This window comes from Aquarana catesbeiana, linkage group LG09, assembly GCF_042186555.1.
Source record: "Aquarana catesbeiana isolate 2022-GZ linkage group LG09, ASM4218655v1, whole genome shotgun sequence".
In the NCBI taxonomy this organism is placed as follows: Eukaryota; Metazoa; Chordata; class Amphibia; order Anura; family Ranidae; genus Aquarana; species Aquarana catesbeiana.
Genome location: NC_133332.1, coordinates 66,631,411 through 66,652,378, shown reverse-complemented (window position 1 = coordinate 66,652,378; position 20,968 = coordinate 66,631,411). Strand labels below are relative to the sequence as shown.

The 20,968-nt window shown below is 43.9% G+C and overlaps 1 protein-coding gene across 1 annotated transcript in view; it reads right to left on the bottom strand.

The window, feature by feature from the left end:
* Window positions 1-20,968, bottom strand: part of LOC141107755 (calpain-2 catalytic subunit-like) — a 77,969-nt gene that overhangs the window by 5,008 nt on the left and 51,993 nt on the right. Inside the window, exons 18-20 of the mRNA XM_073598689.1 lie at window positions 18,583-18,661; window positions 15,732-15,848; window positions 4,860-4,918 (exon numbers count right to left, since the gene is read on the bottom strand). Of these exons, the coding sequence (XP_073454790.1) occupies window positions 4,860-4,918; window positions 15,732-15,848; window positions 18,583-18,661 (255 nt within the window). The remainder of the gene's footprint in view (window positions 1-4,859; window positions 4,919-15,731; window positions 15,849-18,582; window positions 18,662-20,968) is intronic.

Below are 20,968 nucleotides of genomic sequence, written 5' to 3'. Positions count from 1 at the left end.
AAAACACCCCCCACCTGGGCAGAAGCTCTCCCCCTCTCCCTGGATAGGTAGGGGGAAGCCAGAACAATCGGCGTATGCCGCTCTGTTCTTCCACCGCCTCAGCACGGCGGTTTGTCACCTGCTCTCCTCCTCGCCACCCCCCCTCACGCCGATCCCGTTGGAGGCCCGCGCTCGCGCAGGAAATGCTCTTTTGAAAGGAGATGGTGGGGGGCGGCGTTAGCGTCCAGCGTGGGAGTGCATTTGAAAAACTCCATTTTGCTGACTGCAGCTGACGGAGGGACACGAGCAGAAGGGGGCAAGTAAGTAGTGACACAGGCATTCCCTTGGCACATTTACTGAAGCATCAGGCTGAGCATTAATAGCAACGGCAGTTGCTGGACCATTTGCTCAAGCAGTGGGTGCAATTTCTTCTGGTAGTACCTCTGCATTTGTGCATCAGACTATGGTCAGAAGGAGAGGTAGAAACACCCCAAAAAAGGGCTCAAAAAAGTGTCTCCCTCAAGCTCTAAGAAGCTTAGTCTCATCTCTTACAATGGCATCCTCCCCTAAGAGATCTGAGGTGGTTGGTCAGAGTGAGCCATCGGGACTGTCAAATGTTGCAACTGTTTCCGACACTGCAGCCCCTGTCTATATTACTGAAGATGTTTTTCCTCAGCTATGATAGGATTGGAGGAAAGGTTAGCGGCTTTAATCGCATCTTTTCAGAGTGGGACAAAACGCGACAGGTCCCCTTCCACTACCCGGGACCCTCAAACAGAGGAACTGGGGGCGGGAGAAGACGAATTTCCCTCAGGGGACCGTGAAGAGGCTGATGACTCCTCTTCTGCAGGGTCAAATGCAGAAGGATCTCCTTCAGCTTCACAATCTGAAAGATTGATGGTGCAATCTCTTACTGAGTTGGTCCGCTCCACTTTTTTGCTACCCTTAACTGAGTCGGTTGACAAGCCCACTTCTTGTTTGGGTTCGCTAAAGACTCCTCAAGCTGTGCATGCCTTTCCTGTCCATTCATTGCTGGAACAGCTTATGTATTCTGAGTGGGATCACCCAGATAAACATTTTTTTTCCTCCCAAAACACTTTATCCTATGGAGGAAAAATTCACTAAAAAGTGGGAGATGCCAGCAACTGACACTGCTATATCCTCTGTGAATAAAAGTTGTCTGGTAGACCATGCTCAAATGCTTATGGATCCAATGGATAAAACATTGGAATTCCTGTTAAAAACGCATTTTCTCTGGCAGGTTCAGTGACTCAACCTGCAGTGGCAGCAATTGGTTTAATTCAATCCTTGAAAGACCAGTTTAAACAGGTGCTCAAGGTTATCCCTGATCAGCAGGCCCAGGATTTAGCCGAGCTACCAGGTGCCTTATGTTTTACAATAGACGCTATGAGAGATTCTATTCTTCAGGCCTCGCACCTTACGCTTGGGGCTGGTACATATGCGTAGAATACTATGGTTGAAAAATTAGTCAGCCAAAACACCTTGCAAAAAGCTCCTGGCTAGTTTTCCTTTCCGCGGTGAATGGCTGTTTGGGGATGATTTGGATAAATACATCCAAAAAAATAAACAAAACCGTTTTTATAGTTTGTTATAACATTTTGCAAACAGGTAATTTTATTTTAGCTTGAGCAGGGAAAAAAAAAAAAAAAAAGGTAATTTACTGATCTTTTGTTTACATCACGTGGTAGGGGGCTGCGATCGGCTCCTTACGCCGATCTGCCGAGTCTCATTGACTATGTGATCACAGAGCACGCCGCAGGCAACTCATGCACGGGAGAACGTCTATTGATGGCCTCCTGGCAATTAAGGTCCACGCTGTAGCTGTCATTTGGCTATAGCGCAGGCGCAAAGTGGTTAAAGCAGGGAGGACAGCAAAAGCAGATGTATGTCAGGGCTTAAGCTCTTTTAGGCCTGATTCACACCTATGCAGGTTGCAATTGATGCATATTCCGGGGACATTTTGCCTTTTTCAATACACATTTTTGATCCATTGAAGTCTATGGAACCAAAAACCAGAAAAAAAGTCCCTGGCCCTTTCCGTACAATGCACAGATGTGAACTACATCAATAGGAAACCATGCTAAATGTACTGTAGTGTGTTTCTGCAAAACTGAAAATGCACTAAAAGATGCATAGGTGTGAACCAGGCCTTAAACCAAAGTAGACCAGAGAGAGCAACTTGAGAGCGCTGACTGACTCATTTTGTTGCAGCCAGATGCAAGGAACAGTAGTCTGGCTCTTTTTACTCGTTCTATAAAAAAAAAAAAAATTAGATGCCATTTTCTGTAGGCTAGATCACATCCAGAGGCCACCGGGGTGTCTGTGCAGCCTCCTTCACCTCAGCTGTTCTGCGTATGCATGTTCTATTTTTTTGCTCTCCCATATGCTGTTTTTTCTGTTTATCAAGGACACAGCAACGCAATCCTTGGATGTACAGGCCCCTCTGCTTACAGTTACAGTAACTGTATGCATCCCTTCTGCTATGCAGTAGAAGTCCACATGTTCCCTCTTAAGGAATACATCTAAGCTGGCTGATCATTGATGCAAAAGACATGGGTCTAGGGGCCCAGCAAGCACATGCTTTTAATGGTTCAGGAAGGAAATGTAGGGCCCCTTACTTATAGCTATATTCAATGTCCATAGTCAGAGTTGCTATCTTCCTCCATATGCCTCCCTAGCTCACTTAGGCACACCACTCTTCATGCTTATCCATAGAGGAGTTCTTAAATACATGTCTGAATCAATGGGTAGACTGTCAGTCCTTTTAGAGGCATCAGACTGCAGTGACCACAAAAGTGCTCCCTCATCTTCCATCTTCTCTTCCAGAGTCTAGCTTTGATTTTTCTCTTGCTTTACCTGTGCTTCCTGAGGAGGAGGATGGCACCTCAGCTTACCCTTGACTGTTCAGTATTAGAGGGGGAGGCCCAATCTGCCGAAATACCTTCTAAGCTGAAGGATGCTCTTTCTATCCTTATTGGCGCAATGTGCACATACCTTGTGTCCGCCAGGCCAAGGTCACCACCAGCCTGGGCTCCCTTAAAAACACTTCAGCCTGCCAAAGCTTTTACTGTGCCCTCATTTTTTTCAGCCTGTGCTATATGGTGACTGGCTTCACCCTGAAAAAAAATGTTTGTACCTCCCAAGTTGTTTTGCTCAGCAAAACCCTATTGAGGAGGTATTTCTAAAAAAAAACAAAAGAAAAATCCTAGCCATCGACCCTACACTTCCTGTCTTAACAAAAGCTTAAGTGTCCCTGTTAAGGGTGTCCTGGTTTTCAAGGTCCCTGTGAACAAAAAGGTTAGAGGCCCTCCTTAAGGCCTTGTCCTCCTTTGCAGGTCCAGCTGTGCAACATACTGCCACGACTGTGTCTGTGCATTAAACTGTCTGGTCCAAACACTTCTATCTTCCAAATATCTATATTGAGTCTCCCATCCATACATATGCAAAGGATCCTTTGGCTCAAGTATTGGTCTGCAGAACTTTTTGCAAGAAGCACCTTGTGAGAATGCCATTTCATGGGCAATGCCTCTTTTGGATACTTTAATCACAGAAGTTTTGGTTGGGCGATCTGGAGGAAGAGTACCCTTTTACCCAAGAAAATGATGGCCAAAACTTGTGCAGGTAGGCATTTGACCACTAGATCCAAAAAGATGCTTTTGTTTTTCTCAGGATCCAAGTCTGGAACCCAGTTTCACTAGAACCTCTAAACCCACCAAGCCCTTTGACCAGTGAGGGGATGCCCCCACTTGTCAGTCGGGGGAACCCCTGTCAGCCTTCACGGCCATCTGGTCCCAAAACCTAACAGACGTCTGGGTCCAAAACATTGTGTCTAGGGGTTACAAACTAGGTCTTGGGCTCTGTCTCCACCCTGCTTTATGCTGTCATGTTTGCCAGCTTCCCTGCGAAGGCAGACAGGTCTCTGCACTTCAACAGTTCACTTCTCAAGGAATCAGTTTCCATCCTAGAAGGTGGACAAATACCATTTTTTTTTTTTTTTGTAAATCAAACCGATTTATTTTCCTCAAGGCAAATGGAGACATTATCCTCATTCCGAATCTAAAATGTCTCAACAAGTTCCATTGTGTTCAGAAGTTCATCATGGAACCTTCCAGGTCAGGCATTGGTACTTTTAAACTGGGGAATCTTATACCCTCTGTGAATGTCAAGGGATGCCTACCTACGCATCCATATTTTTCCACCACACTATCGCTACCCTATTCTTTTTAAAGCGGTAGTAAACCGTGGCTGTTATAAAAAAAATAAACATAAACCCTGTGTAAGGCAATTGCATAATGTGCTAGTATGCATCGTCATCACCTTGGAACAAAGCCCTCCAGCACTGTGCTGTCACCACTGAGAGGGCTGACATCTTCCCCCGGTCTTCCGAGTTTGCAGGATCCAGCTATTTGATAAGCCGGAGCTGCTATAACAGCACTCCTGCGTATGCGTGCTGGAGCCCTCGGTTCCGGCACAAAGCTCTGAAAGTCCAGCAAGAAAGGCTGGGTTCTTCAGAGTACATGCGCTGGTGACATAACTGGCTGCATCCAGGGTAAATATCTCCTAAACAGTGCACGTTTAGGAGATATTCATTTTACCTACAGATAAGCCTTATTATAGGCTTACCTGTAGGTAAAAATCACCAAGCTGGGTTTACTACCGCTTTAATTTGTTCATGCAAAAAAACACTTTTGTATACGCAAAATATTATATATATATATCACCTTCAACAGTCAGTGCTGGGAGCATCAATTGTGTGGCCTCTCCCAGTATCATTCACTTTATTTGTTCATATGGATAGAAATGCATTAATACTTCTGAAATTCTTTACAGGTTTTTTTAATCATATTTACACAGCTCACCTGCTCTTCCTTGAGGCTGACGACACCATCTTTGTTTTGGTTCATACGATAGCATACCCCTGTAATACACAGGATTTCAATAAAATGTGGTAATTGAATCTTAAATAATAACTCCATTTGTGTGAATATAGTGCTGTTATGTGACAGGACCAGCCCTTCCTGTCTCTACAAGAAGTATTTAGGGCAAACCTATAGTCCTACTAATGATGATAAATAAGCCATATGTAACTTTATTTTGGTTAAAGAAAGTATGACAGTTTTTTTATGATAAAAAGTGCTGCAAACTAAAGTTGGCTATGCACAGTTAGTTAAAATATTAACAGATTCCTTCATCCACACAAACGAGGTGGACTGAGGTATCCCCCACATGCTGGAATGTTGTATTCTGCCAGCGGCATCAGCAGCTGTCAGAATACACTGATCAGCAACTGTAAATGCTGATTGAAAAATACCCGAGGATAAAGGAGGAAACTACAAAAAAAAAAAAAAGGGGGGGGGACCGTAACCATGCTGGGGGAGACCCAGTCAAGTAGTATGTTCAATTCTATAGGTCCACCTATAGATCCAAATCTCCATTTGCAGGGAGCCCCGAGAGTCTATCCGGATCTTGTCAAGTTTACTCAGACAGTTCCTGTTAATGTACATTATTCTATACAAAGGTAGGACATTATTCAGGGTATTTCACCAGGAGACAACAGTGGATGGCAATGCAGCCTTCCATTTCAGCAAAACCTCTCTACGAGCATAGTATGTAGCGTATATATTATGAATAGTTTGGTATATTTCCGCACAGCGGGGTCTGCAATTACATTCAACAATGTGACCTAGGGGTTTAGTGCAAGGGTAGTCCCTGCAGACCGATTGATATCCGCTGGGGCCTTCTCCCAAAACTCCTGCAGAAGGGGACATGACCAAATCATATGTATAAAAGAAGCCTCCATGACGAGCACCTATCGGGGTAGATACCAGCTAGTCTCTGAGGCGTATAGTAAGCTCTATGCAGAAACTTCAATTGGATAAAGCAAATTTGTAACATAGGAAGACACACAATCCTCCTTAGTTAAGAAAGGAATATCTTTTTGCCTCTTCAAAACAACCTTGGTCAGTTTAGAGGATGGAGCTATTGTGAGGTGGAAGTACAGTGAGGACAAGGAAACATGCAGAACTTTTGACGACAGCAGGCGTTCTACTGGCTCTGACCTAAGCGTGACTCTACCAGGAAACTGATGCTGAAAGGCGTGCCTCACCTGCAGGTACCTGAAGAACATCCAATTGGGTAGGTTATATGCTATCTTGAGCTCTGAAAAAGTACTCAGCCTATGCTGTGTCACCAGGTGTTTTAGCCCCACCACACCTCTAGAGGCCCATACTTAAGGGTTGGATATGCTGCACAGGTGAGGGAGGTTGAGGGGAAATGACTCCGGGGACGGCGCTGCCCATTGACCCAGTTCCACACTGTTATTGTCATATGCATCAAGGTAGTTATCACAGAGTGGGCCCATACCCCTCGGTAAACTAGATTACTCAGCGTAGAGTATGACCCCATAATCGCCACCTCCAGTCACCTCGGGGTTGTCCCTGGGCTGGGAGAACCACCAACGGACCGTTCACCAGGACCGACGCCCAATAATACTGTTGGAAGTTCGGGAGAGCTAGTCCACCCTGGCTTACTGGTAGCTGTAGTGTGAATATCACCAGTCTGGGTACCTTCCAAACAAGATGTGCTTTAACTGCAGACTTTCATCTTTAATTTGAGGGTATTTACATCCAAATCAGGTAAACGATGTAGGAATTACAACAGTTTGTATATGTGCCTCCCACTTTTTAAGAGACTAAAAGTAATGGGACAGATTAACAATCATCCATCAAACTTTCACTTTTTAATACTTGGTTGCAAATCCTTTGCAGTCAATTACAGCCTGATGTGCCTCCCACTTTTTAAGGGTCTGCAGTTAAAGCACATTTTGTTAGTTTCATTTCAAATCCATTGTGGTGGTGTATAGAGCCAAAAAGATTAGAATTGTATCGATGTCCCAATATTTATGGACCTGACTGTATGTATGCAGTTCCCCTTCAGTGTACGTCACTCGGGAGTTATAGAGCTCCTGATAATATGGGGCAAACCGAGCATTAATCTGCGAGGGATCTACCATAACTTCCCCGGTAGGGGACTGAATACAGGATATGGACACTGGGGTGTAGTGTTCCCGTGACAACCATGCCAGCAGTCGACCACTCCTCTCCCCTTGTTCAAAGATCCTTTGACTCTGATGGAGCAGATGAATTTTTGTAGCAGATATACAGATAAGGGAAACATCCCGCAGAGCTGCCGGGAGAGAGGAATACATCAGAGGGTCCCTATCCCCAACATAAATAGTCTTCAGGGCCATAGCTTTATTTTCGGCCTCCTGTAAATCTTTATGGGCACCCCTACGCACCCTCCCAATATGGTCCTGGAGGCTACCCCTTGTGCAGGCCTTAAATGCATCCCAAGTAAGGCTGGATTCACTCCTGTGCATTTTTTTGTGCTTTTTGCATTTTGCAGATTTGCACTACAGTCCATTTAACATGGTTTCCTATGGAACAAGTTCTGTAGTGCAAATCTGCAAATTGCAAAAAGCACTAAATATGCATAGGTGTGAATCCAGCCTAATAGGGATAGAAACAGTGTGATTCTGGGAGTTCCAGAAATTGATCATATCAGTTTTGCAAGGGATGTCAACTCTCGAGTCAGATAGCCAGAACCTAGACAAACGCCACAAGCCTTCTGCCGAAGAACACGCCAAACTGAGCTGCAGGGAAATAGGAGCGTGATCAGAGATACCCCTGGGTAGAATGGTGACATCGCGAACCCTGGAAAGGACAGACCTCCCCCCAGCGTACACCAGATCAATTCTAGAGTTAGGGTGTCTCCACCTCCAGACATCTGTAAAATTGGAGACTTCCGCCCAAGACACCAGATCCGTGGCAGAGCTGGATGTCTGTGATGTTATCAGTAGCATAAACCAACAGTTTGGATGTCAATTGGTAAAGTAAATGCACCAAGACTGGAGGGAGCAGATACAATCCCACTATGACAACTTCCAAGGTAGAAATAATTGCATGCAATATAACATACCAGCCCCCTGGGTCAACGTCTAATGCCAGAAGGCAGAAAGGCAGAGATTTGCGTATCAGTACACTAACACCATGTGAGAGATTGGAATAAGTGGAATGGTACAAATGACGGACCCAGAGCCTCCTAATGCTCAAGAGTTTACCACCAGTCGAATTAGTCTCCTGGGAGAATACAAAGATGAGGTGTGTGACGCTGCAGAAATTGAAACGCCAACACCAGACCCCTAGTGTTTCAGGACACTATTTTACATATAGACATAAGATCCTAATATCAAATTTACAACAGGAATAGTAATGTTTAGCCCTCGCAGGGGAGGTCCAGGGCTGATCACTAGGGATGAGCTGAACACAACACCCCCCGGTTCGGTTTGCAGCAGAACATATGAACAGGCAAAAAATTTGTTCAAACACGCGAATACCGTTAAAGTCTATGGGACACGAACGTGAAAAATCAAAAGTGCTCATTTTAAAAGGTTTATATGCACGTTATTGCCGTAAAAAATTTTGGGGACCCGGGTCCTGCCCCAGGGGACATGTATCAATGCCAAAAAAAAGTTTTAAAAACAGCCATTTTTTCGGGAGCAGTGATGTTAAGTAAAACAATAACAATTAAATATTCCTTTAAATATCGTGCCTGGGGGTGTCCTTAGTATGCCGGTAAAGTAGCGCATCTTTCCCGTGTTTAGAACAGTGCCAGAGCAAAATGACATTTCTAAAGGAAAACATATCAAAACTGCTCGCGGCTGTAACGTATTTTCGGATCCCGACAATATAGATAAAAATATAAAAAAAAAAAATGGTATGGATGTCCCCCGAAATCCATACCAGGCCCTTCAGGTCTGGTAAGGGTATTACGGGAAACCCCGCACCCAAATTTTTTTAAAAATGGCGGGGGGGGCAGGCACTATATACTCTGAACAGCAGTATAATTTATATATATATGGCCCGCCCTATATACTCTGCAGAAAATTGGGCCTTAGGTGTTGGTGGTACCAGAACGCTGTAAGCCCTCACAGTCACTCTTGTTGGGCGCAGGAACGGGCTCTGCTGTGAAATATTATATCAAGAATTGTAATTACATGCCCCTCTTAAACAGGAGCAAAAAAATTGGGCTATGGGTGGTGGTGCCACAACACTGTAACCCCTCACAGATACTTGTGTTGGGCGCTGGAACGGGCCCTGCTGTGAAATATTACATTGAAAGTTGTAATTACATGCCCCTGTTAAACAGGGGCAGAAAAATTGGGCCTTGGGTGGTGGTGCCACAACACTGTAACCCCTCACAGATACTCTTGTTGGGCGCAGGAACGGGCTCATACTCCCAAACAAATGTTTAAAAAGGCTTAACATAGCTCCACAAAATCGTAACTGTATCTTCTGCAACCTGGACCGGGTATAAGGAGGAACAAGATGGTATCACAAATGGCTTACGCATTACGAAGGAGTACCCTCTTGATCAGAGCCTCAGCGATAGTAAACTAACTTTACCTAAGTTCCCTCTAAATATAGTCATTCACATGTCTGGGTGACACACATCAGAGCTTGTCACGCCCATCCGGGTGGACCCCACCCTCCATGCCAATCCATGAGATTAGACCATATGCTACATCAGGTTATCAAACTCAAAAATGCGAGTTTGATAACACGATGTAGTATATAGTCTAATATGAACTTAGAGAGAACTTAGGTAAAGTTAGTTTGCTATCACTGAAGAGGGTACTCCCTCATAACGCGTAAGCTGTTTGTGATACCATCTGGTTCCTTCTTATACGGTCCAGGTTGCAGAAGATACAGTTCCGATTTTGTGGAGCTATGTTAAGCCTTTTCAAACATTTGTTTGTGAGTTTTTCTATATGTTTCAGCTCTAAGGACACCCATTGTTCTGAGGAGGGCAACAAGACCTATGACTTTTGTATAGAATATGAAAGGGTTGGCTACACCATTTACATATGGACTAAGCCCCTGGGTGCAGGAGATTTTTTTTATGTTGTGTGAAACATGGCTGCCAGTTTCTTGTCCTTCTGTGGCACCCCCTCTCTCTAGGCACACGTTACTCCCTTCCTCAACCTGGGAACCAACAATACAGAACTGATCATGGAGGTGGAAATACGGGGCAGTTTAGGAAACAGTGATCACAGGTCATTTGGCTTCAGTATAAATCACAAAAAAAGGAAACATAAGGGGAATACAAAGACACTGAATTTCAAAAGAGCCAACTTCCCTAAACTACGAACCTTGTTAGAAGGCATGAATTGGGATAAAATCTTAGGAACAAAGAACACGGAGGAGAGATGGGTTTACTTTAAGATCATATTAAATAAGGGCATTAGCCAATGCATCCCATTGGGTAATAAATTTAAAAGAGCGAACAAAAGTCCTGGATGGCTTAACTCCAATGTAAAAATGCATATAAAAGCAAAGGAGAAGGCCTTCAAAAAATACAAGGTTGAGGGATCATCGTCAGCATTCAGACTTTATAAAGAATGCAACAAGAAATGTAAGGGTGCAATTAGGGCGGCTAAGATAGAACACGAAAGACACATAGCGGAGGAGAGCAAAAAAAAAATCCCAAGAAATTCTTTAAACATGTAAACAGTAAAAAAGTGAGGACAGACCATATTGGCCCCATAAAGAATGAGGAAGGACATCTGGTTACAAAGGATGGGGAGATGGCGAAGGTATTGAATTTGTTCTTCTCAGTCTTCACGAGGGAATCGGGAGCTTCAGTAACCAAAACTGCAGTGTTTATCCTCATGACACATCACAGGAAGCACCTCCATGGTTAACAGAGGAAAGAATTAAAATTAGACTTGGGAAACTTAACAGTAATAAATCACCGGGACCGATGGCTTGCATCCGAGGGTATTTAGGGAATTCAGTCAAGTAATTGCCAGAACATTGTTCCTAATTTTTACTGACTGGAATGGTACCAGGTGATTGGAGAAAAGCCAATGTAGCACCAAGGGCCCAAAATACATCCCTGGGAATTACAGACCAGTTAGCCCAACATCAATAGTATGCAAGCTCTTGGAGGAGATAAGGGACTATATACAAGATTTTAGTAATGAGGACGGTATCATTAGCAGTAATCAGCATGGATTCATGAAGAATCATTCTTGCCAAACCAATCTATTAACCTTCTATGAGGTGGTGAGTTGCCATCTAGTTAAAGGTAGGCCTGCAGACGTGGTATATCTGGATTTTGCAAAAGCATTTGACACAGTTCCCCATAAACGTTTACTGTACAAAATAAGGTCCTTTGGCATGGACCATAGGGTGAGTACATGGATTGAAAACTGGCTACAGGGGCAAGTTCAGAGGGTGATAAATGGAGAGTACTCGGAATTGTCAGAGGTGGGTAGTGGGGTCCCACAGGGTTCTGTGCTTTTGTTCATAAACGACCTGGAGGATGGGATAAACAGTTCAATCACTGTATTTGCGGACGATACCAAGTTAAGCAGGGCAATAACTTTTCCACAGGATGTTTAAACCTTGCAAAAAGATCTGAACAAGTTTATGGGGTGGGCAACTACATGGCAAATGAGGTTTAATGTAAAAAAATTTAAAATAATGCATTTGGGTGGCAAAAATATGAATGCAATCTATACACGGGGGGGGGAACCTCTGGGGGAATCTAGGATGGAAAAGGACCTGGGGGTCCGAGTAGATGATAGGCTCAGCAATGGCATGCAATGCCAAGCCGCTGCTAACAAAGCAAACAGAATATTGGCATGCATTAAAAAGGGGATCAACTCCATAGATTAAACGATAATTCTCCTGCTCCACAAGACTCTGGTCCGGCCGCACCTAGAGTATGCTGTCCAGTTCTGGACACCAGTCCTCAGGAAGGGTTTACTGGAAATGGAGCGAGTACAAAGAAGGGCAACTAAGCTAATAAAGGGTCTGGAGGATATTAGTTATGAGGAAAGGTTGCAAGCACTGAATTTATTCTCTCTGGATTAGAGACGCTTGAGAGGGGATATGATTTAAATTTATAAATACCGTACTGGTGACCGCCACAATAGGGATAAAACTTTTTGTGGAAGGGAGATTAACAAGACACGTGGCCACTCATTAAAATTTGAAGAAAAGAGGTGTAACCTTAAAAACTACATAGAAGGTTCTTTACTGTAAGAGCGGCGGTGGTCTCAGCGGGGGCATCGATAGTTTCAAAAAACGATTAGATAAGCACCTGAACAACAGCAACATACAGGGATATACAATGTAATACTGACATATAATCACACACATAGGTTGGACTTGATGCAGCTGCGTTGGAGGGCAAATTACTCTGAGCCTGGGTGACAGAGGATGAGTATGGCTTAGTTATCCACTCCACCAACTCTTCTGCATGTTGGGGCTCAATAACATGGCCAGCAGCAGCAAAAAAGGACAAGCATGCCCCACGGCCACCAGCAGAGGATGCACCATGTCCACGGCCACCACCGTTGACTGTAGACACAGAGGCCACTTGTCCTCTTTTAGTGGCCTGGGAGCGTCTGCCTCTCCTTGGTGGTCTTCCAGACATGATGTATTTTTTGTTTTGCAACACCACACTACACTGTATTAGATACTGTGTACACCGCCTGAAGTGTATTAGAAAGTGTACAACGGTTGCACTGTATTGTATGCTGTGTACACCACCCTGCCTTTGGCCAATTATGGCTCTCTCAGCAGAGCGCGCTGTGATTGGCCAAAGCATGCAGGTCAGGTGCATGCTTTGGCCAATTGCCATACAGCAATGCACTGCGATCTTGCAGTGCATTATGGGGCGTTCCGCGGCACTCAAATTTTGCGCAAACACCCCATATGTTCGGTTCGTTTTAGAACAAACGAACACCCGATGTTCGACTCGAACCGTGGGCTCATCCCTACTGGTCACCCACCCCAATACCACACAATCAGAATATGTAGCAGCCCCATGATGAACAGTAGACATGTAATACAGAAAACATACTGACATATATAGGCATGTAACAAAGAAAACATAAGTAAATTCCCAATCCCCCCACTCCAACCAGAGGAGGCCCAGCACCCAAAATAGATAAGGGCAACAAGCCCATGTGGGGGCACAATGTGCAAAAAGGCATCGGTGACCGGTCTGCTGGAGTACAGTACATAAACCGGAGCTAGGATTTCAGATAAAAAGGGCCGCTGCAGTCCCCCAGCTGGGGGTACATACTTAATGAAAGAAGAACAATGCAAAACAGGTAACTTAAAACAGCCATCAGGACTACAATAAGCATCTCCCTGAAGAGGACTGGGATGAGGGATCTATTTGGCGGATAAGGCTCATAAGCGGGCGATGTGCTGACCATGAAGCAAAGGGCGACTCCTGCTCCCCCCCAGAAATAACCAGGATCAGTAAGCAGGACCACGCAGTTTCTCATGCACCACCTCAGCAACCGTCTTCGGTAGGCACACACATCTACAGTCATAGCATATGCAGGGACAGAAACCGCCCAAGGGAGAGAGCCACCATAAAGACATTGCAGCAGCAGGGATACATCCTAATGGCATCCAGGATACATAGTGGATAGTCAGGAGATATAGAAGAGGGCCTGAGGACAACAAGTGGCCCAACCCTGCCAAAGTATAGCAGGACAAAGGTACTCCAGGGATAAAGGTGACCAGATTTTTCAAATGAAATCCGGGACATATTTTTTTTTTTTTTTTGACAAATCGTGAACCATTTTATATATATTTATTTTATGATATACATGTTATTTCTCACATTTTATCCAGGAGAGCAAAAAAATTTTATTTCTTAGAATTTTTTGGGATCTGACTACCAAATGTTTAGAAGATAGAGAAAAAACTTTTCAATGTATATCTCTATATACTGCATCTCCCCTTCTCTCTCTCTGTATACTGCATCTCCCCTTCTCTCTCTGTATACTGTATCTCCCCTTCTGCATCTCCCCCCTCTCTCTCTCTGTATACTGTATCTCCCCCCTCTCTCTCTGTATCAGTGGCGGTGCATCCATTAAGGGCGCCGCCCCCTCTCTCCAACCACCCCCCTCTATGACTAATGGATAGATTCATGCATTGCAGGATTAATGAGCCGGACTCCAGGAGCTCAGTTACAGAGCGTCCTCTCCTGTCGCCATCTTGGTCACGCCCGCCCCCCCCCCCCCCCCGCACCGTATTCTAGTGTGAACCAAGGTTTATACAGTAGTCCTGAATGATTAATAACCAATGTAATGGTTTATAACTAAATTTCACTTACAATTTCCTCACAATACCCCTTTAGGTTTGCCACACCAATCAGTGTTGTATGCTGGGATGACCACACTACTCATTACAAGCTTTCTCACCCAGATTTAAAGTGATGGGGAGGCGAGGGGGGTGTCTGACCATGCCTGTAGGATTACAGAGTGCACAAGGCAGAGTTTTCTTACTCTGACATCCATTAAACTGCACAACTGCTTTTAATTACACTGCTATAACTGAATTCAGTAGATGTATCCCCAAGACTGCAATACTGGAATGACCTTGGAAATGCTTGAACATTTTCTTTATATCTGCCAAAGTGTTATAGTAAATACAGTTCTGGCTTTAAAGTAGAACTGAAGGCAAAACATTTCAATTTTTAAATTTTAGATAGAGCAAGGAAGGGTAATAATTCCTGTGGGGTTTTATTTTTGCCATCTGTGTTCCATTGGGGAGATGTCCCTTCACTTCCTGTCCCTTAGCTAAAACAGGAAGTGAGAGGAAATTCTTCTAAAGTGATGGAATCCCTGGTGTCCATCGGAAGATTTCCCCTCTATTACTGTACTAGGGACAAGTCAACATTTGGGATCTTCTTCTACTATTACTAATAACTAGATATGACATATAGAGAAGGTGAATCTCCCTAACGGAGGCGGAGACAGAAATAAAACCTGACAGGTTTTAATCCCTCTCCACTCTGTCTAAAACTTAAAAAAAAGTTTTGCCTTTAGTTATAATTTAAAGCAGCAGTAAAGTTCACTTTGTGATTTTTACCTACAGGCAAGTCTATAATAAGGCTTACCTGTAGATAAAATAAATATATCCTAAACCTGCACCGTTTAGGAGATATTCACCCTGGCTGCAGCCAGTGACGTCACCAGAGCATGCACTGTGAAGATCCAGCATACCGGGCTGGATCTTCAGAGCTTAATAGTGGATCCGAGGGCTCCTGCACGCATGTATGGGAGTGATGTAATCTAGGCGCCGGCCACTCGTACAGCCCGGAGTCCGCAAACCTCGAAGAAAGACCAGGAGGAAGATGAAAGCCATGTCAGCGGTGACAGGACGCTGCTAGAGGGCTTCGTTCGAAAGTAAGTATTTCATAATGTGCAAGTATGCGATGCAAACTAGCACATTATGCAATTGCCTTACAGGTGATTTTTTATTTCATTTTTAAACTGCAGTGGTTTACTACTGCTTTAAGTGCAAAAAAATTTAAGTAATAATTAGATACACAGGATAATGTGATTCTAGACTCCAGGGCCACCTAGAGTTGGTATATGTTGATCTTTGACTTGGTGAATTAGAGAAATAGCAGACATTATAGGGGAAGTATTACTGTGGATTATGAAAACATGATGATATGTATTTTACCACCTGCAATCAGACACTGTATAGGCTGACCAGTGCTACCTCTGTCTGGCATTAAGGATATCCTTGGCATACATCGGGGATCTCACTAGTTCCTGCCATATTTTAGTAGTTATCAAGACCTGTCTTGCTGTCAAATGGGAGGTATGGGAGATAGTTTTCTTCACCTACCAAATACTGCCATTAGGTGTGCCATGCAGGACAGGAAGCTGTCAAAATCCATTCTTCTGAGGTCATCTCCATATTTCAGACATAGCAGCTCTATCAGTTTGTTATTCAGCTGAAATCCTGCAAAACAGAATGTATAGATGGGGATCTGAAGATGCAATTTACTCATAAAAAAAAAAAGAAAAGACATACAGTGGAACTTCAGATTACGAGCATAATCCGCTCCAGGAGTATGCTTGTAATCCAAAGTACTCACATATCAAAGCGAGTTTTCCCATTGAAGTCAATGGAAACAAAAATAATTTGTTCCACATTGACTTGGGGATGCAATACCACATGCAGCCAGAGGGGGGGGTGGAGCACCGGAGAGCCTCGGAAACGGCCGAAAAGGCCCAAGGACACTTCGGCTAAACCTCAGCGAATCGTGCTCACTTTGCGAGACAACACTTGCAAACCGAGTTACAATTTTTAAAAGTGCTTGTATTGCGAAACGCTTGTTAACCACGTTACTCGCAATCCGAGGTTCCACTGTACTTTGCCCCTTAGTTCCAGTGAAGGGAACACTTAAGGCATCAGCATACCAAGACATTTTGGACAATTTCATGATCCCAACTTTATAGGAACAGTTTGGGGTTGGCCCCTTCCCACTGGAACTAGGGGGCCAAGCCCAACCCCTGAAAAACAACCCTACACCATAATCCCCCTCCACCAAATGATTTGGACCAGTTCACAAAGCAAGGTCCAAAAAGACAGATGAACAAGTTTGGGGTGGAGGAACTTGACTGGTCTGCACAGAGTCCTGACCTCAACCCAATAGAACACCTTTGGGATGAATTAGAGCGACACTGCGAGCCAGGCCTTCGCGTCCAATATCAGTGCATGACCTCAGAAATGTACTTCTGGAAGAATGGTCAAACATTCCCATAGACACACTCCTAAACCTTGTGGACAGCCCTCCCAGAAGAGTTGAAGCTGGTATAGCTGCAAAGGGTGGGCTAGCTCAATATTGAACCCTACAAACTAAGGAGGCCATTAATAACATGCCGACAGCCGCACGCGGATTTACGTCGGCAGAATGGCACGGGTAGGCAAAAGGACGTACCCCTGCGTCCCTTTGAAATCCCCGCCTAGCGGGCGTGCGCTGCCATCAGGAGCGTGCCCGTGGGTCCCGCAAACTTGATGTCCACCGATGGCCTGCGAGAGAGAATGGAGAGATGCCTATGTAAACAAGGCATTTCCCTGTTCTGCCTAGCAACATGACAGGGATCTACTGCTCCCTGTCATGGGGAGCAGTGATCTCTGTCATGTTGTAGTGAGCCCATCCCCCCTACAGTTAAAACACATCTAGGGAACACACTTAACCCCTTGATCGCTCCTAGTCTTTAACCCCTTTCCTGCCAGTGACATTTATACAGTAATCAGTGGCTATTTTTAGCTCTGATCGCTGTATGAATGTCAATGGTCCCAAAATAGTGTCAAAAGAGTCTGATCTGTCCTCCGCAATGTCGCAGTCACGATAAAAATCGCAGACCGCCGCTATTACTAGTAAAAAATAAATAAATAAAAATGCCATAAATCTATCCCGTATTTTGTAGACGCTATAAGTTTTGCGCAAACTAATATACACTTATTGAGATTTTTTTTTACCAAAAATATGTAGAAGAATACATATCGGCCTAAACTGTGGAAGAAACTTGTTTTTTTTATATATTTTTTGGGGACATTTAATATAGCAAAAAGTAAAAAATATTGCTTTTTTTTTTCAAAATTGTTGCTTTTTTTTTGTTCATAGCGCAAAAAATAAACACTGCAGAGGTGATCAAATACCACCAAAAGAAAGCTCTAATTGTGGGGGAAAAAAAGGATGTCAATTGTTTGGATACAACGGCGCAATTGTCAGATAAAGTGACGCAGTGCCGAATCGCAAAACATGCTCTGGTCAGGAAGGGGGTAAATCCTTCTGGGGCTAAAGTGGTTAAAGTTCATGTGCGTGTAAAGGCAGGCGTCCCAATACTTTTGGTAATATAGTGTATTTTTTATTTTGTAAAAAGTTTTGGTTGTACAGGTAATGCATTCTCAAAGATCCACAAAGATTATGAAGTCGGGTTCAGTTGGTTTCTAACAGTTTACAAACCTCTACTGTGTATTTATATGAGAGGGATCTTAAGATGCTGGGTTCCATAAACAAAGAGGAAAAATGTTATTGCATTGAGTCTTAAGAATTCTGAAGAAGAATTTCTCCACGATACTTATAGCTATTGAGCTTAAAGGTACCACTTACACCCAGATCACCTAGGCCAATGTTTCTCAACTCCAGTCCTCAAGTACCCCCAACAGGTCATGTTTTCAGGATTTCTCTCAGATGAAACGGCTGTGGTAATTACTAAGGCAGTGAAACTGATCAAATCACCTGTGCAAAATAATGGTAAGCCTGAAAACATTACCTGTTGGGGGTACTCAAAGACTGGAGTTGAAAAACATTGGCCTAGGCGATCTGAGCGGAGATTTCTTCTTGCTTCCTGGTTAGGCTATGAGACCGGAACTGAAGGGAAATCTCCCAAATCAGACTTGGATGGCAAAAAAAAAATACACCTGGCAGGAATTATAATCCTTCCTTTCTCTACCTAAAATGAAGAAAACGTGATTTGACTTTAGTTCTAATTTACCTAAAATAATACATTTTGGTGAACAGGCCTTAATTAGGGCAATATAATTATCACAAGATGTACTAGCCATGCAAGTTACACACACAATTTCACGTGCAAATAAATCAGCACACCAATAAGCATCATCTGGATAATATCATGAAACATAGAAGCTATGATATTTAGAAAAGATTGCAGAAAGAACTAACCAGCTGATTCCAGTGCCAACCGCAACTCCTGTACATCAATTGTCCCAGATCGGTCTTCATCATATTTTTTGAATATATGCTAAAATCAGAAATGCAGAGAAAACTATGAATGCATGGAAACTTCTTCCCTTGTACCTAAGGCTGTATTGGACATCTTCACTTTTAACTGCTATGACCACCAGATGGCAACAGTGACACACGAGACACCTGTCCACACTGGAGCGTTAGTGATTACAGCTGTAAAAGATTGTGAAAGACTGCTTTTCGATTAGTTGTTTTATAACTACCATAACTGTTCACAGATAGTGTAAGTTCGTGAACCTGCACCCACATGGATATCATATTGGGAACACAGTGGCTGGAGCTGGTAACTGTGCACCTGCGCAGGTAAACACGCCAGCCATGCACAGGTGTACAGTATTGTATGCCCAGTGTGAACGAGGCCTTCAGGCAAAAAACTTAATTTTTATCAAGCAAACCCATTGTAATATATTTAAAGTAAAACATTTTCCTAAAAGCAAACACCACAAGATGCTTACTATAAACCTTTATTAGCTGAAAAAGCTTCATCCTTGCCCTTCTCTGATTTAGTTTAACTTTGTTACTGAGACTTGCCTCTCTTTCCCTTCATGGCTAAGCTGGAAGAGTCCAAGCAACTTAATAACCACTTCAGCCCGGAAGGTTTTACCCCCTTAATGACCAGGCCATTGACAATTCATGCTGTACCCAAATAAAATGTACAGTATCTCACAAAAGTGAGTACACACCTCACATTTTTGAAAATATTTTCTTATATCTTTTCATGTGACAAAACTGAAGAAATGACACTTTGCTACAATGTAAAGTAGTGAGTGTACAGCTTTTATAACAGTGTAAATTTGTTGTCCCCTCAAAATAACTCAACACACAGCCATTAATGTCTAAACCGCTGGCAACAAAAGTGAGTACACCCCTAAGTGAAAATGTCCAAATTGGGCCCAAATTGTCAATATTTTGTGTGGCCACCATTATTTTCCAGCACTGCCTTAACCCTCTTGGGCATGGAGTTCACCAGAGCTTCACAGGTTGCCACTGGAGTCCTCTTCCACTCCTCCATGACGACATCACAGAGCTGGTGGATGTTAGAGACCTTGCGCTCCTCCACCTTCCATTTGAGGATGCCCCACAGATGCTCAATAGGGTTTAGCTCTGGAGACATGCTTGGCCAGTCCATCACCTTTACCCTCAGTTTCTTTAGAAAGGCAGTGGTCATCTTGGAGGTGTGTTTGGGGTCGTTATCATGTTGGAATACTGCCCTGTGGCCCAGTCTCCGAAGGGAGGGGATCATGCTCTGCTTCAGTATGTCACAGTACATGTTGGCATTCATGGTTCCCTCAATGAACTGTAGCTCCCCAGTGCTGGCAGCACTCTTGCAGCCCCAGACCATGACACTCCCACCACCATGCTTGACTGTATGCAAGACACACTTGTCTTTGTACTCCTTACCTTGTTGCCGCCACACACGCTTGACACAATCTGAACCAAATAAGTTTATCTTGGTCTCATCAGACCACAGGGCATGGTTCCAGTAATCCATGTCCTTAGTATGCTTGTCTTCAGCAAACTGTTTGCAGGCTTTCTTGTGCATCATCTTTAGAAGAGTCTTCCTTCTGGGACAACAGCCATGCAGACCAAATTTGATGCAGTGTGCGGCGTATGGTCTGAGCACTGACAGGCTGACCCCCACCCCTTCAACCTCTGCAGCAATGCTGGCAGCACTCATATGTCTATTTCTCAAAGACAACCTCTGGGTATGACGCTGAGCACGTGCACTCAACTTCTTTGGTCGACCATAGCGAGGCCTGTTCTGAGTGGAACCTGTCCTGTTAAACCGCTGTATGGTCTTGGCCACTGTACTGCAGCTCAGTTTCAGGGTCTTGGCAATCTACCAATAGCCTAAGGCCATATTTATGTAGAGCAGTGTTTCTCAACTCCAGTCCTCAAGGCGCCCCAAAAAAGTCATGTTTTCAGGATTTCCCTCAGATGGAACAGCTGTGGTAACTACTAAGGTAGTGAAACTGATCAAATCACCTGTGCAAAATAATGGGAAGCCTGAAAACATGACCTGTTGGGGTGCCTTGAGGACTGGAGTTGAGAAACACTGATATAGAGCAACAATTCTTTTTTACAGATCCTCAGAGAGTTCTTTGCCATGAGGTGCCATGTTGAACTTATAGTGACCAGTATGAAAGAGTGAGAGCGATAACACCAAATTTAACACACCTGCTCCCCATTCACACCTGAGACCTTGCAACACTAATAAGTCACATGACACTAGGGAAAATGGTTAATTGGGCCCAATTTGGACATTTTCACTTAGGGGTGTACTCACTTTTGTTGCCAGCGG